Source organism: Pyrus communis, chromosome 8 (genome assembly GCF_963583255.1).
Source record: "Pyrus communis chromosome 8, drPyrComm1.1, whole genome shotgun sequence".
Taxonomy (NCBI): Eukaryota; Viridiplantae; Streptophyta; class Magnoliopsida; order Rosales; family Rosaceae; genus Pyrus; species Pyrus communis.
In genome coordinates, this window is record NC_084810.1 from 24,884,851 (window position 1) to 24,899,742 (window position 14,892).

The 14,892-nt window shown below is 35.1% G+C and overlaps 2 protein-coding genes across 2 annotated transcripts; one reads left to right on the forward strand and one right to left on the reverse strand.

Annotated features, from left to right (window-relative positions):
- Positions 1 to 548: 548 nt before the first annotated feature.
- Positions 549 to 5,185, reverse strand: LOC137742580 (uncharacterized WD repeat-containing protein C2A9.03-like). Its single transcript, XM_068482489.1, has 10 exons — positions 4,988 to 5,185; positions 3,618 to 3,768; positions 3,253 to 3,420; positions 3,044 to 3,130; positions 2,689 to 2,823; positions 2,502 to 2,612; positions 2,008 to 2,099; positions 1,799 to 1,904; positions 1,447 to 1,533; positions 549 to 1,358 (listed from the first exon to the last, which is right to left on the reverse strand). Exons 2-10 carry the CDS (start codon positions 3,744 to 3,746, stop codon positions 945 to 947), a joined length of 1,329 nt encoding a protein of 442 aa, XP_068338590.1. The 5' UTR covers positions 3,747 to 3,768; positions 4,988 to 5,185; the 3' UTR covers positions 549 to 944.
- Positions 5,186 to 9,138: 3,953 nt separating this feature from the next.
- Positions 9,139 to 13,945, forward strand: LOC137743833 (actin-related protein 8-like). Its single transcript, XM_068483766.1, has 12 exons — positions 9,139 to 9,685; positions 10,308 to 10,393; positions 10,597 to 10,667; positions 10,833 to 10,900; positions 11,147 to 11,208; positions 11,334 to 11,431; positions 11,614 to 11,695; positions 12,078 to 12,220; positions 12,550 to 12,698; positions 12,989 to 13,122; positions 13,255 to 13,373; positions 13,630 to 13,945. Exons 1-12 carry the CDS (start codon positions 9,348 to 9,350, stop codon positions 13,705 to 13,707), a joined length of 1,428 nt encoding a protein of 475 aa, XP_068339867.1. The 5' UTR covers positions 9,139 to 9,347; the 3' UTR covers positions 13,708 to 13,945.
- The last annotated feature ends 947 nt before the right edge of the window (positions 13,946 to 14,892 follow it).

Below are 14,892 nucleotides of genomic sequence, written 5' to 3' on the forward strand. Positions count from 1 at the left end.
TCACTTCATATATCAATAATATCGATAATTTACTGATAACACATTGGTCATTTTGCTATCAACGTATTATCTACCATTGTCATTAACGGCTTATTAACGTAATGTCAACAAACAATTTTCCAATTAATATATTATCCACCAATGTTATCCACAACTTATCATCGTCGTGTCAATAGTCCCATTTTACATTTTGGATGGTTCTATACACACACCTCTATTTACCTTCCACACACTCTGTTAATTTTTGTCATTTGACATTTTTTCATTCATTCGATCCGAAGATCAAAAATTAAAAGTGGTGAAAAATAAAAAGATGATCATAGATAGCACCACCTTACAATCTTACCAATGTCATCAAATACTCTATTAAGAAGGGGAACAAAAATTGCATGATAAATTTGTTTAGTTAAATTATTCCAGGATTTACTTCCCAAGTGAAGCAAAAAAAAACAAAAAACAAAAAAAAAACCCATGCCCTAAGAGTGGGGTAGCAAACCATGCAAACATCCACACATCTCAGAGCCTGACTGAAGATCCACACCAGAAGCTAGAGAGCAGACAGGAACTTTTAATTATATCAGACTCAACACTTGGGATCCAAGAAACCAACAAGATGATTGGTAGATTCTTTCTCACATTACAAGTCCCACATTGAGATGAAAATTTCTAAAACGCAAAACAGCCAATGTCTTTCGCCCTAAGACACACCGGTCCTTCTTTCCCATTTGTTTCGGCCACCATTGCCTTGGCCTTCTGTACATCCCTCCCTTTTACACACTTTTTATGGGGAAAAAAAGACGCGACACCCAACAACAAAGCTACAATTGCACATAATACCACATTTACACCTATAGCCTCTTCCCACTGCGCGAAATATGTTACCAATCGCACTGAGGAATGAGCAACGCCAACACCCTTATTCGCAGCTTGCTTATTGAAGTTGGTCAAATAAGAGAATCAAGGTAAGAGTAGTTCCGGCTTCGGCCATACTCAAGAAGACTACCGTATGTACGATCCCACACTCCAATAAAAAGAGACTCCGTGTCCGGACTGAATGATATGCCAGATATCTCACCAAAGAAATCAATTTCCTGTTCTTTTTCGTACCCACTTTTCACATCGTAGACATGCACAAAGTCTGCGGGCTCTGCCATCATCATATACTGACCATCAGAAGTATACCGGATTGACCGAATAGCTCCAAGGTTCCCCTTCAAAACAGCAACCGACTTGGAAAGGTTTCGAACATCCCAAATCCGGCAGGTTTTGTCCTGGTTCCCAGTAGCAAAGGTCATACCATCAGGATGCCATGCTGATGCAAAGGAGAAATCCAAGTGCCCACTTAAAGACATCACCGTCTGCAAAAGGAACTCATACAAATCAGCACACTTTCCTTTCCTAGCTCAGGACAAATAAAAATCACGAGAAAGTCTGAGATATATATACCTTTCCAGTTTGAGAGTTTACCAACATCCCTTCCGGATTGTCTCCAACGATCACAAGAAGTTTACCATCAGGACTCAGAGAAGTATGCTGCCAACAACGCATAGAGGTGCATCAAAGTTAAGTAAAACTGACTAAAGGAAGCATTAAGCGAGCACAAGTAAAAATGACCCAATGTAAAATCAGCATTGGATGAAATGAGGTAGTTTGCAAATTTGCAGTTTTAAAATGGCTGCCCAAACACTATCATATATCACTTGCAGGACCAAAAAACCAGCCCTACATGAAAGAAATGCCAGCAAATGCAATGAGATTAAACATCCAATCATTTCCAGAAAAGCTGCAGGAGACTCACATTCACAGGCCAAGGGTAACGGAAATGTTTAGTAAGCTGAAATTTCTCCATGTCAAAATCTCTGACTCCACAGTCATTATTAGAGGCTGTAAAATGAACTGCCCCGCTGCAAAATTCAAGGGGACTATATCAGTTGGGTTCATGATTGGAATTTGGAAACGACAAGTCCCAATCTCATGGAGGAAAATAAATAAATAATAAAAAAGTACCTGGGACTGTCATAAATCTCAACAGCATTTGTTATGGCATTTTCGTCATATGTTGTCCTTGAACAAAAGCTGATTCCAGGCCGATCAAGATGCTGCAAAGCAGTCAAAGATAAGATAAATCTGACAGCATTGAGCGTTTCTCTTTATTAGTTCTTCAAAGGGGGAAAAAAAAACTAAAAGGGATCTTGTGGAGACAGCCGAATGACAGACAGAATGTAGTCAAGTATCAAAGGTTTTGTCAATCCTAAATTGGACACTGATAGCAGAAGATTCAAGGTTAAGAGTCATCCAGAAGATCCATCTGGAATGGAGTAGCACCCATAGAGCTAAAACAAAGAATAAATAACGACCTTTATGGTGCAGGTGAAGCATGTACAAGGTCAACTGATAAGTGCAGACCAAGACATGTTGACACCATGAGAGGTATACAACTGTGCAATAAATGCTCATTAATTTATTTGCTTGCTTAGTTAATTCCATTATTTGCAACTCACCTTGCAAATAAGTTCACCCTGGAATCCTCCAGCAACTAGCAACTTATCTTTTACAGCAAGAGTACTAACTTGAGTCTGCGTAAATCCCTCCAAGAGACTTCCAGGATGTTTCTAAATGGGAAGAATAGAAAGATCAGTTTCCAAAAAAGACTTGGTTATCGAACAAAAGTGATCTAAAAACAGTTACCTCAGATGGTGCCACATGTCCAGAAACATTGAGAACCTCAGACTTTGTGCAACTTAATGAAGACCAATGAATGACAGAAAAATGTGACATCAGGTAGACATCATGCTTGGAAGTAGCCCAGACCAAGTTACGCAACTGCACTACCAAGCAAAGATAAAACATATCAGTCATCAAAGGACTACAATATGTTTCAGTGTCTGTCAAACTGTTAGGGGCATTGCACCCTGGTCACAAGTTATGCCAGAAAATATAAGTCCTATCAATTCTATGATATCTGAGTGAGAAAATTTCATCTAAAGATTCATGTATGCAGAAAATAGCCAAGAAGGAATAAGGCAGCTTGCACCCAGCATACCTGAAAATGAAGAATGGTTGATTTCACTGATCTAGCATTTCGTCTGAACTGATAATATACAGATCCTTTCTTTGTATCTTTGCAATCCTGTTTATAAAGAAGAAGAAATAATCATCATGTTACTCTTCCCAGTTGAAATTGACACTGCAGTAGTGATCAAGTATTTTGATAACAAACAAAAAAAAAGTGGAAAAACGGTAGTAATTTACCTTCCCTGATCCTTCTCCGGAATTAGGGATATTCTCATAATTCTTGTATTGTTCTAACCTAGTCTGTCGGTATTTCTCTCTAGTAATGCTAAGTCTATCCCAAGGAATACCTTGGATGTCTTTTCCTTTTCTTGCTTGAGCAGCAGTTGTATCAGCTACTTTACTATTCTGCATGAGATCCATATATTAGTCCCAGCTACATACAGAACTAACCACACTGAACATGAAAAGTGAAATGCTCATACAAACTTTGAATTAACTTGATCGTATAAAAGTCATAACGTAAAATAGTGTTAGACATGACTAGTTTCTTAAAGCTGTGAATATTTGACAAATCTAGTAAGACATGCAAGTATATCACAAACCGAGTAGTCATATTCATCAACATCAGAATCTGAGCCGCCCATTTCTCTACCGCGAAACTCATCATCCATATCATCATCTACATCTTCCATTTCGTATTCATCCTCCACATAACCAGCGTAATGGGACATATTCTTCCCAACAATGCCACAACTAACACCAACAAAAATTCAAGCCAGTTAAGAATTAGAATACAAAACAATACTAAAGATCAACATATATTGCAAACACCAAGATGTGAAGAGGTTGAACTTCTAACTTAATGAATAAATAATTACATAACAAAAGAAAAAAAGGATTCAACTACTCATGTTGTTGTGTCATTACTTATAACTATGAATGGATAATCAGATAAAACATGCAAATGAAATTCATGATATTCCAAGCTTGGAGCAACTTGTTTGCAGGAATATGTTTAATTAACACGTGAATTAGGCAAAAAAAATTAGAAACCAAAATAGAACTCCAAAAACATGATTAAAATATACGGCAGAGAAGAAAAGAATCAGGAAAACCATAACAACTAGATCGATGTTCACACAATAAGAATCACAACAAGAATGGAGAATGAAAACAACTATGTCATGCATGCGCTTGACTACACAACATATATCACTGAGTTACCATGCATGGAAATTCAAAATCATGAATCGTGTGACACTTAATATCTCGGACTATGCAAAAATCGCACTTGTAGACATACAAACTTTACCACATCCAACAAAAATGACCTCCTTATATAAAATTACAAAACTTGCCACATCCGATAACATAACCAGGGTAACCAAATTACTTCTTAACACCTAAAAATTAAAACTTTAATTTTGGCGGCATCATTGGTAAAGCAAAAACATAGGAAAATGATCTCCTTATATAAAAGGGTTCAACTTGACAATTGTTGTCTTATTATTAAGCTTTTCCCTTTATTCCCCTCACCAACATTGCACATACAATGCATATGAAATTCGTAGTTTTCCATGGTTGTAGCAACTTGACTGCGGGCACATATTAATTAATACATGCATTAAGCAAAACAAAAATTTTAAAATAAAAACCAAAACCCTAATTGAAAATAAAAGAGGTGAAAAATCCCAAATTGTAGTTCTGCTTAAAAATAAAACAAGAACACACCCTAATTAAAATAAAATTAAAAAAAAGGTGAAATTCTGAAACAGGTGCACCCAACAATCGACAAATTTACCCTAACCCCCAATCAAATATACAAAAAAAAAATTGAAATTGGGGAAAACAACTACAGAATCATCAAAAGAGACAGAAGACACCAATCAGAAAAACCCCTAAAACTCACAATTGGGAATCGAAATTCACACAAAAAGGAACAATATTTAAACAGCAAAAATGAAAATTTCACCTTACGTTATTCCGGGAATTGAGAAGCTCGGAAGGAGCAGCCGTTCGGATCTGGAAATCCCAAATTGAGAAACCGAAATCTCAAACCCTAATTAAGAAGTTCAGATCCAGGGAGAAGAGAGGAGAGAGAGAGAGAGAGAGAGAGGTGAGAGAGAGTGCGTAATATTATTTTATCTCTATCCACTGGTATTTTCGGATTGTCGTGCGAAAGAGAGAAATGTTGAAGAGAACCTTACGAAAAGGACGTGCTTTCTTTGTTCTGTGCGTATTCGTATTTCTACCGTATTTGTACCGTATTTGATGTCGTATTTTTATGCACTTAGTCGGTTGCATTTTTAACAAATGTCTGTTTTCTATTTTGGACTGGGGATTTTTGTTTCTTTTGATAGAAAGGTATATTTACAATTTTTTAAGAGAGTTCGGCTCGAAACTATAATAATAATACAGAGGATGACGCGTTTAGAATCGTAAATGCATTTACATTAATTGGTTGTAAAATTGATATCGAATTCTATATTCATGAAATTTAGGTTTAAATCTCATACTTATAAGTGAAGAGAAAATATTTCGATAGTCTAACATTTTACCATTCTGTACTACGCAAATTTCCTTCATATTGATCAAAAGAGTGATGTTATTCACACATCCCTTGTTAATTTTCATTGTTTAATATTCTTCAATTCATTTGATACAAGGGTCGAAAATTGAGAAAAGTGTATAAAAAATATAAAAAGAAGTGTGTGGATAGCATCATCGTTCAAAACTATTATGCGAATATTGATGCTTTATTACTTCTATGCTCTGAACATGATGTGACTTGTAATAATAGGGATGAACCCTACTGTGTCTTTTAAGTTGGGAGGTTGTTGTAGTTGAATTTTGTTACATGATAATTTAGTTGTTTTTTTAATAAACTGAGCCGCTGGTTCAAGTTGTCACATATATTTTATTAATTAACTATGGCTTCGCACCATTTTAGTGATGGCTAGCACATCACCACCCTTAGTTTGACGACTATGGAGTGTGTCACGTTTTACCGACTCCGCTCTTTTAGAACCTTTTGCTGCTTCTCCAGGCTCCGAAATACAAACCTTGACCTCCCTCATGCTTTGCTTTGTGCCTATTTGAAGGAGAAAAATGGCAGCAACGGCTGAAATAGAAGATATGATTGCCTACTATGTGCAGATCTTACCGAATAGTTTTCTGCATTCTATAAAAGCCACGATGTGGATCCACTACCAAGTTGTGTCTATTTCTCCATTAAAGCCACGATGTCTCAAGATAATATATCGTCAACTTTGTTGTCGTATTGTATTGATGAATTTTGCGAATTGTATTGAATACAGATTAGGACGATTCTAAGCCAACAAGGCTATTCGTTTGGAGAGGATTAGGAGGGACATTATCGTACCCAACATTATCTTTGTTTTGCAAAGAGATTGTTTCATGATTTGAACCAGTGACTTGTTGATCACAAATGAGCAACATTTTCGTTATGCCAAAGCTCACTTTTTCTGCTAATGTGGGTACAATTCAGTCTCTTCGCTAACTGACACTTTTAATGTATCATATAGTCAAAAAGTTAATTACAGACATGTGGTAAACTTTGTTAGCAATTGCAAATTTAAGAAAATTTTCTGTTAGTTCTCCATTACGAAAAAACCATAATATTTGGGGATGGTAGAAGATTGAGTTGAGGAAGAAACGAAATTTGGCTTGATGCAATCACGCAACTGAGCTTTTGACTGGACTTGTTTCTATGCTCCAGCCAATCAATGGTCCAATTCGAATCCTAAAACTTTTTGAATTCAAACATTTTAGAAAATAAGGTTTTAATGAAAAACTCATGGTTTTATTCATTTTAACGAAAAAATCACATTTTTATACTAAAAAGTCAAATATGGTACTATTTATTTTATCCTTTATTTTGTCCTTATTGTTAAAACTCAAAGTTTTCAAGCCATTTTCATTAATTTTTCTTTTAGAAAAACTAGATAAAATTTAGAATGCATATTTTGATATAAACGATTAGATTTTTTTTTTTTCTTTTTCAAATCTATCCATTAGTTAAAATAGAATAATTATGTGACAAACGATAGGGTCATTGAGAAATTGTTAGTTGCTAAAGGAGGAGATTAAGGTGAACCAAACACGTCTCAAGATCCGTAAGCGTCATTACTTTTCGTCATTAATTAGTGAAAATATGACTTTAGCCCTTCAAACTCAATTTTCTTCATAGAAAACCCTACATAACCTTTTTATTCAAAGAAAACCCAATGACTAGGATCCACATAAGCAAATTCATTAACTTCATATTAATTCACACATTTTACATTTTTCACATGCCTAAAATACCCCTATTACATACTTGATGTAGACAATTAATTGTAAGGAAATAGTAAATGATTTTGCAACAAGAAAAAAAAAAGACATTAATGTTAAAAATTTACTGCATTTTAATTTTTTAGAAAGGTTTTGAATTTTCATGAAACTATTCAATTCAATTCTTTCACCATACTCTTGAATACTTTTGGATTTATCCTTTTTTTTTATTAATATATTAGAACATTGTATTTCATTATCTACATGCACATTAATTTACCTACGAACAATTATATCATAGGTGTAATATAATATCTCTTTTTTACAATGATGCAAAATAATGTTTATACCAACAACAAAACGTGCCTAACATATTTACTAATACATGGAAAATAATTTACCTATATTAAGAAGAAATGTAGTTCGATGCATAGTATTAAAAATACTATGTTACACCCATGTTTATACAACAATAAAACATGCCTAACATATCTAACAATACATGAAAAATAATTTACCTACAAGTTAGAGAAATGTTATTTGGTTGGGTGTAGTATAAATTTTTTTAATAATTGGAAAAATTAAATATAACTAGGTGTAGTGTAATTTTTTATATATAATTAGAACAAATTAATTTACCTACCTACTCTTTGAAATGTTCATTTCCAATGATGCAAAATGTTCATTACCTAACTACAAATTAATTTCCAATAATTTACCTACAACATTTATACAATGGTTGTAATGTAATATCTTTCTTTACAATGATACAAAATATTGTATGTACCAACAACAAAACTTGCCTAACATAAGTACTTGTACATGGAAAATAATTTACCTATAACAAAAGAAATGCAGTTTGATGTATAAAATCAACAATATTATGTTCCACTCATGTGTATACAACAACAAAACGTGTCTAACATATATAACAATACATAGAAAATAATTTACCTACAAGTTAGAGGAATGTTATTTGATTAAAAATATATAATATAGGTGTAGTATTTTTTTTTTAAATAATTGGAACAAACTAATTTACCTACCAATTAATATGGATAAAATTGCTACAAAATATATCACGAAAAAAAAAACTACTTTTCTAGTTTGACATAGATACGGTCAATGCAAACACTTTTTTCATTTTATTTCACTTTTTCTACTACTTTTAATTTGGCATAAATTTAGGAATTTGGAAAAGGGACCATAAAGTATGAGTGGCATGAGTGTAAATAAATTGTATTAATAAGTCAATAATGTTCCTATATGTTTGCAAATTTTAAATTTGGGCTTAAACTAAATCTTTAAAGATAGATGAGTTTTTATCTAAAACTAATGAATTGTAAGGGTCAAAATCTAAACCACCCTTATGATTAAATATCATTTTCAGTTCAAATAAAACATTATATGCATATAAGTTACACATTGTTAAAATGTATAATTTTTGGCTACACAAAAATGGTTATGAGTTCATACTCAAAACAGTTCGTTGTCACTTGTCAATTTACAAAACTTCGTGCTTATGATTGAACTGTTCATATTATAAACCACTCTATAAAGATTGCATTTGAATAAAATTAATTAAAACTAAGGTCGTTTAATCATAGAATAGTATAAAAATAGATGAACAAAATTATTACAAACATTACGAACCATCTATGTACGTACTACAATAAATTAACTCAACAACTTTATTTTTAATTCAATTTTTGCAAATATGATTTTTATAAAACGATTAATAATATAAACGGTATTGTTCACGATACAAAGTTGGGTAATCCAACCTGAAAATTTTTGAGTATGAGCTTCGGAATTGGCCGCTGGTAGTTGGCAGGGAAAGCTCCCACGTGTCGACAACAAGCTCCCACGTCATCAATTTTGCCTTCTCAGTTTCCCCAAGCACGTACCACCCAATCCAGACAACTCCCAGCTTCCATTTGTTCCCATGGAAACTAAAATTTTCTCGGCCAATTTTCCCGAGAAAATTATCCACAGCAAAAATTGAGAAAGAACCTAATCGTCGTGGGCCGAAGAAATCCATGACGACGTTGATCAGAAAAGTGTGGGAGTTGGTGTCAAGCCGCACGGTTTCGAGTTCAGAGTCAACGTCGTCGTCTTCTTCTTCGAGCTCTCCGTCGGAAACGGCGGGTTTCGGGGCGTTCGATCGAGTGCCGACAGACCTACTGATGCAAATCGTGAGACTGGTGGGGCCCAAGGAAGCCGTGAAATTGAGCGTCGTGTGCAGAGCGTGGCGGTGCGTCGTCTCCGAGAACGAGCTGTGGATTTTCTTTCTAAAGAATCAAAAGCTGGAGGAGGAGAATTATTGGGAATCCTTTGCTTTCTCGGAAACCCATTTGAGATTCGGATACCCACTTCAGTATGTTCAATTTCAAGCATTTCCCACTTCTCAATTATTTATTTATTTTTTTTAATTTTATGTTCTCAGCTGAAAAATCCCACTTTGGGATTCAAATTTAACGTCTTTGTTATCAGTTATATATAAATAATTTGAATTCAAATTAGTGTTAAAAGATTGAGAGTTTACTGTGAAATTTATTTTATTTTATTTTTTGCCGGGAAAGTTCAAGACTTTGCGGCAGCTCAGTTCATAAGTTCTAAAGTCTATAATTATCGATTAAATGATTTTTTTTTTATATTTAAATTATTATCAGTGGTAGTAAAGAGTGGAGTTTTTACTGACAGAAATTTTTATTTTTGGCAAAGTTGTGCAATGGTGTGATTTTCAAGTGGTCAAACATTAAAATGTCAGAATTGTGAATGGGATTTAATTGGTTGTATCTGTTCGTTGTGATAGTTGGAATTGAGTGTTAGTATCTTGGAGAAAACGTTACGCCATTGTTTTGGTGAGGAAACCTTGTACTTGTCTAGTGAATTTGTTCTTTGATGCTGAAATAATGCATATGCTGCTTGGTGCCTGTTCATTGAATTGTGTATTTAGTTTTATGGCCGTGCTTATTCAAATATTGTTTTTGTTGAAGAACATTCTCGGGTGAGAGTCCCCAGTTGTCCTACATGGGTATTTATGGTCAACGAGTTCAAGTTCCTGGTTCTGTAATCATTGACGGTGAGTGTCTCTAGCCTCCTTATGCAGTAACAATATTTATGGCTAAGAAGGCTAACAATAGCTATTCAATGTTTTACTATCACTATTATCTACCACCCGTAATAATATGAGTAGTTATGATTTTGTTTTGTTAGAAAACCTTTGAGTCTATGTAGCTCCGACATAAACTGTTCCCTCATTTTATCTTTACATTTCTTGGGAAGGGGGCTCTGGCTATTGCAAGTTTGGCTGGAGCAAATATGCATGTCCATCAGGCCGGTCAGCAACCTTTTTGGTGAGATGTTTATTTCAGCTCACAGTCAAGAAGTTCTTTTGCATATAACTACCATTCCACATGATTGTTAGATTGTTTCATTATACCTGTCACTTTTGATTCCATACTTTGGGGTTTTCTTGCTATGTCTATCACTACAATGTTCTGAAGTGATGTGACTCGCAGGAATTTGGTAATGTTGAGTCGCCGATGTACTCTAGACTCCGCCATTTTTTTGTGACTATTTATAGCAGGTGTGTCCAACATTTTTTTGATGCAATCCTCTTTCTCTTAGTTAATTGCATAGATTTCTTTATTCAATCTGCATGTTCAATTACTTAAATACAAGTGAGCACATTTGAGATACTTTTCCTCTTTTCAGTTTAAAAGTACAGAAGAAACTGCACTGCCTTCGTTATCATGTGGCATGCTGGTTCACTGCGATTCCTTTGAATCTTTGATGGCAGGTATAGCTGATATGTGATTGTGTTTCTTCTTAGGATGCAGGTGAAACCATCTTCACAGCCCGTGGTTTTGTCTATACCAATCTGCCATTATGATGGTGAGTTGCTACCCTAGAGTTATAACTTGGATTAGTTGCACAATTCTCGTTGTCTTGTTATTCTTCACAAAGTATTGTCTTCATCCATCTAATGTGCTATTATTTTTTTGTAATTTTTATTCTAGATACTGAATCTGCTAAAGCATCAAGAAGGCAGCTCAAAGAAGCCATATACAAAGTACTTTTTGACATGAATGTCCCTGCTGTCTGTGCCATTAATCAGGTACACTGTTCCCCATCCCCTCCATAATAATATATATGTTGCCCATAAACCATAGGGAAGAACAGACCAAATGCATTGCAATTGTGCAAAGTTGTCATGTCATCTGGAACTGCATCTCTCAGTGTATAAATGGGTTAATTGAGTCTAGGTCCAGTATTCATTGTCTGCTTTTGAAACTGTAGGCAACTTTAGCTTTGTATGCAGCAAGACGGACTTCAGGAATTGTTGTAAACATTGGCTTCCAGGTCACTTCTATTGTTCCAAGTAAGCCATTCTACGTTTCATCTTCCTTGTGATTTCAGATTTATTAACTACTGAAAAGATCTCGGGTCATACTTGATACTTTCATAGGGAATGTGCATAGTTTCTCGTTTACAATTGTGTTGTAATTTTTTTTTCTTCACAATTAATCAAATGTCGGGTTACATCTCAGTTTCCCTGCCATTCGGTGACTTGTAGTTCTAGGCACACTTTTTATTTTTTGTTCTTTAGATATTCTCTAGAAAAATTTGTTCCACTGTACTTTTCCGTTCCAGACTTCCAGTAAATATTTATATCCTTATTTCTGGTGATGCTTTGTTTTCTTCATTTTTGGTTGCTTGGACTGTTGAAATTTTTTACGTAACTGTTACTATTGTGTTTACAGTTTTAAATGGTAAAGTTATGCGCAAGGTGGGTGTGGAGGTTATGGGATTGGGAGCACTGAAGCTTACAGGGTTCCTTAGGGAGCTATTGCAGCAGAACAATATCAATTTTGACTCACTGTACACTGTTCGGACTGTGAAAGAGGTATAGCTTGGATTTTTATCGTTATAGAATCCTATCCGTGAGTGTTAATGTGACCAGTAGAACACCACAGGTTGTTTAAAGAGGGCTTTTTCTAGTTCTAGATTTTGTTCTTTCTTCTCATGTCATAGTTGTTTGGAAATTTATTGGTGGAATGATAAATAGGAAGTTACCAAGTGAGCTCGACATCATGGGGTAAGAGCTTCAGTTTGCCCCATGCTTTACTGGTTGAAGGATTGGATTGTGGAAACTTAAAAAAGATGCGTATTCGTTCGTAAATCACGAAGGAAAGAATTTTCAATTTCACGTCTTATTGGTTGACTTCTATTCAGAAACTATGTTATGTTGCTGAGGATTATGAAGCTGAGCTATCAAAAAATACACAAGCATCATTTGGAGCTGGTGGAGAAGGCTGGTTTACTATTTCGAAAGAGCGGTTTCAAACGGGAGAGATCTTATTCCAGCCAAAGCTTGCAGGAGTGTAAGCACCACTCAAAATATTTAGATTTATTGCTCTCTGTTTTTCTCTCCTGGTCTCCCTTTCCCCATTTTGAGAACCAGTAAATTCTCTAGCACCCATTTCCTAAACAAGTATCGACTCTGTGCCGTGTTCATCAAATTGATGCCTATGGTTGGTTCAGGTCTGATCTCGAGCATGTCTTGTAAAATTGCTAATCATGTTCTCTCCAAATTTTACTGGTTAGATTATTCAGAAAACGGAATTTCAATGGGAAATTTTATTTGGAACTTATAATGTCATATTTCATATAGGCGTACTATGGGTTTGCACCAGGCTGTTGCTCTTTGCATGGAACATTGCCATTCGGCAGAACTAACAGGAGACGATGCTTGGTTCAAGACAGTAGTTTTGTCAGGAGGCACCGCATGTTTACCAGGACTCACAGGTATCATTCAATTATGAGTAAATTTCCATGTATTTTGTGATAACTAATGGAATATGAATTGGGAATCTTACTAACCTTCTGGGCCAACAAAGTTTATCATCTTTCTGTCAATATATATATTTATATATTCAGGAAGGTTAGAGAAGGAATTACACGGACTTCTCCCTCCATCTGTGTCTAATGGAATCACGGTCATTCCCCCTCCATATGGTGCAGATACAGCATGGTTTGGGGCCAAGATGATCTGCAATGTAAGCTCTGTCATTATCTGTGTCGAAGTGTTATGACTTACGACTCGAACATACAACATTACATACATTGACATTGCAAAACATCTTTAAAAAACACTTATTTGAAGAACATATTTATTTCTTGGACTATATATAAGCATTCCTTTACAACTTCGTATTGCACGTCATCCATACAATTTTAGAACAATATCAGATATCCGGCTTTCTCCAAGAGTTTCACGTTTTGCTTGCTGTAATTTACCTGGAAATACTGCAGCTGAGCACCTTCCCCGGCCCTTGGTGCATGACAAAGAAGCAGTTCCGGCAGAAGTCCAAAATCAAGCTTATGTGGTGAAAAATAATCTGGTTTGTATTGGAGCACTGCCGTAGCCTGTATGTGATATGATGTTGGATCAAACAGCACTGCCGGAGCCTGTATGTGATTCGAGCAGAGAGTTTCTTTTCAAGAACACGTCGAAATCGGAATTATTTATTTGTAACTATAATCGTCCTTGAATAAGAAGAATTCTACGATGTATGTATAATCTTACGATAACTTTTATAAATAAAGCAAGTTCTTATTTCACATTGAATGAATGATATGTTTTATCTGGACCACACGGTAAGGTAAGAATCTGTTTAATTTCGTTGTACGATAACACAAATAATTTTTTGTTTCCCAACACATTCTGCGAGAGAACATTTCCCTTTAAAAGATTTAAAGAAGAAGATAACACTTTATTTGTTGTGATGGTTAAAGTTGGAATCAAACGAACACGGCAGGCAGAAAAATACAAGTCCAACAGAGTGGTTTCAACTGTTGAGTTTTAACGTGCGAGTTTCACGAGTTTGGTTCTTATAAAATATTGTTACTAAAACTGTTAAACTCACACCGTTATGTAAACAATGTAACGGGAATCGAACGCAAGCACATAAAAACTACTATGGAAGGCCTAAGGATAAGCTTTCATTTGTGCTTGAAGTAAGAATGTATACCAAAAACAAGTTCGAAGAAAGAATGAATGGATGGAGTAGCATGGTGGAAAGGGATTCCGTAGACCTGCAAATAAAGGAACTTGAAATTATTATGATATAAAGCAAAAGAAAGTGCAAGTTATTCTTCCTTCAATTTTCAGTCCGGATTTGTTAGCGAGCCGTCTCTCATCTCTCTACTTCCCTACTTTCATTCCATGTAAGTTTTTTACTATGAAAAATCTGAGGGCTTATTTGAAAGTGCTTTTGAAAAAAACAAAAAAGCACTTTTGATGAGAGAGCTTAACCAATTCTTATATGCCAAATGCCCAAACTGTCTTTAAACATTCTTTAAGCACTCTTTCATTACTTTCTACTGCAGCTGAGCAGGTGTTTCTCCATCTTCAAGAACAACAAGTCTCCATCTTCAAGAACAACAAATCTCGTGTGAATTTTCCTTTAAAGGTATTGTCTTTTATTCCTCATCCAAATCTGCATGTCCTTAATATGAATCTATATCAGGAAAATTTGCATTTCTATCATGTGATTATAATCCCACGAACCATGC

Coding starts and splice junctions, on each gene's coding strand:
- LOC137743833 (XM_068483766.1), top strand. CDS start 9,348: ATGACGACGTTGATCAGAAAAGTGTGGGAGTTGGTGTCAAGCCGCACG. Junction 10,394..10,596: donor TGGTTCTGTAATCATTGACG/GTGAGTGTCTCT, acceptor TTTCTTGGGAAG/GGGGCTCTGGCTATTGCAAG. Junction 12,699..12,988: donor CAGCCAAAGCTTGCAGGAGT/GTAAGCACCACT, acceptor TATTTCATATAG/GCGTACTATGGGTTTGCACC.
- LOC137742580 (XM_068482489.1), bottom strand. CDS start 3,746: ATGTCCCATTACGCTGGTTATGTGGAGGATGAATACGAAATGGAAGAT. Junction 3,421..3,617: donor TTGATGAATATGACTACTCG/GTTTGTGATATA, acceptor GATCTCATGCAG/AATAGTAAAGTAGCTGATAC. Junction 1,359..1,446: donor TAAACTCTCAAACTGGAAAG/GTATATATATCT, acceptor TTCCTTTTGCAG/ACGGTGATGTCTTTAAGTGG.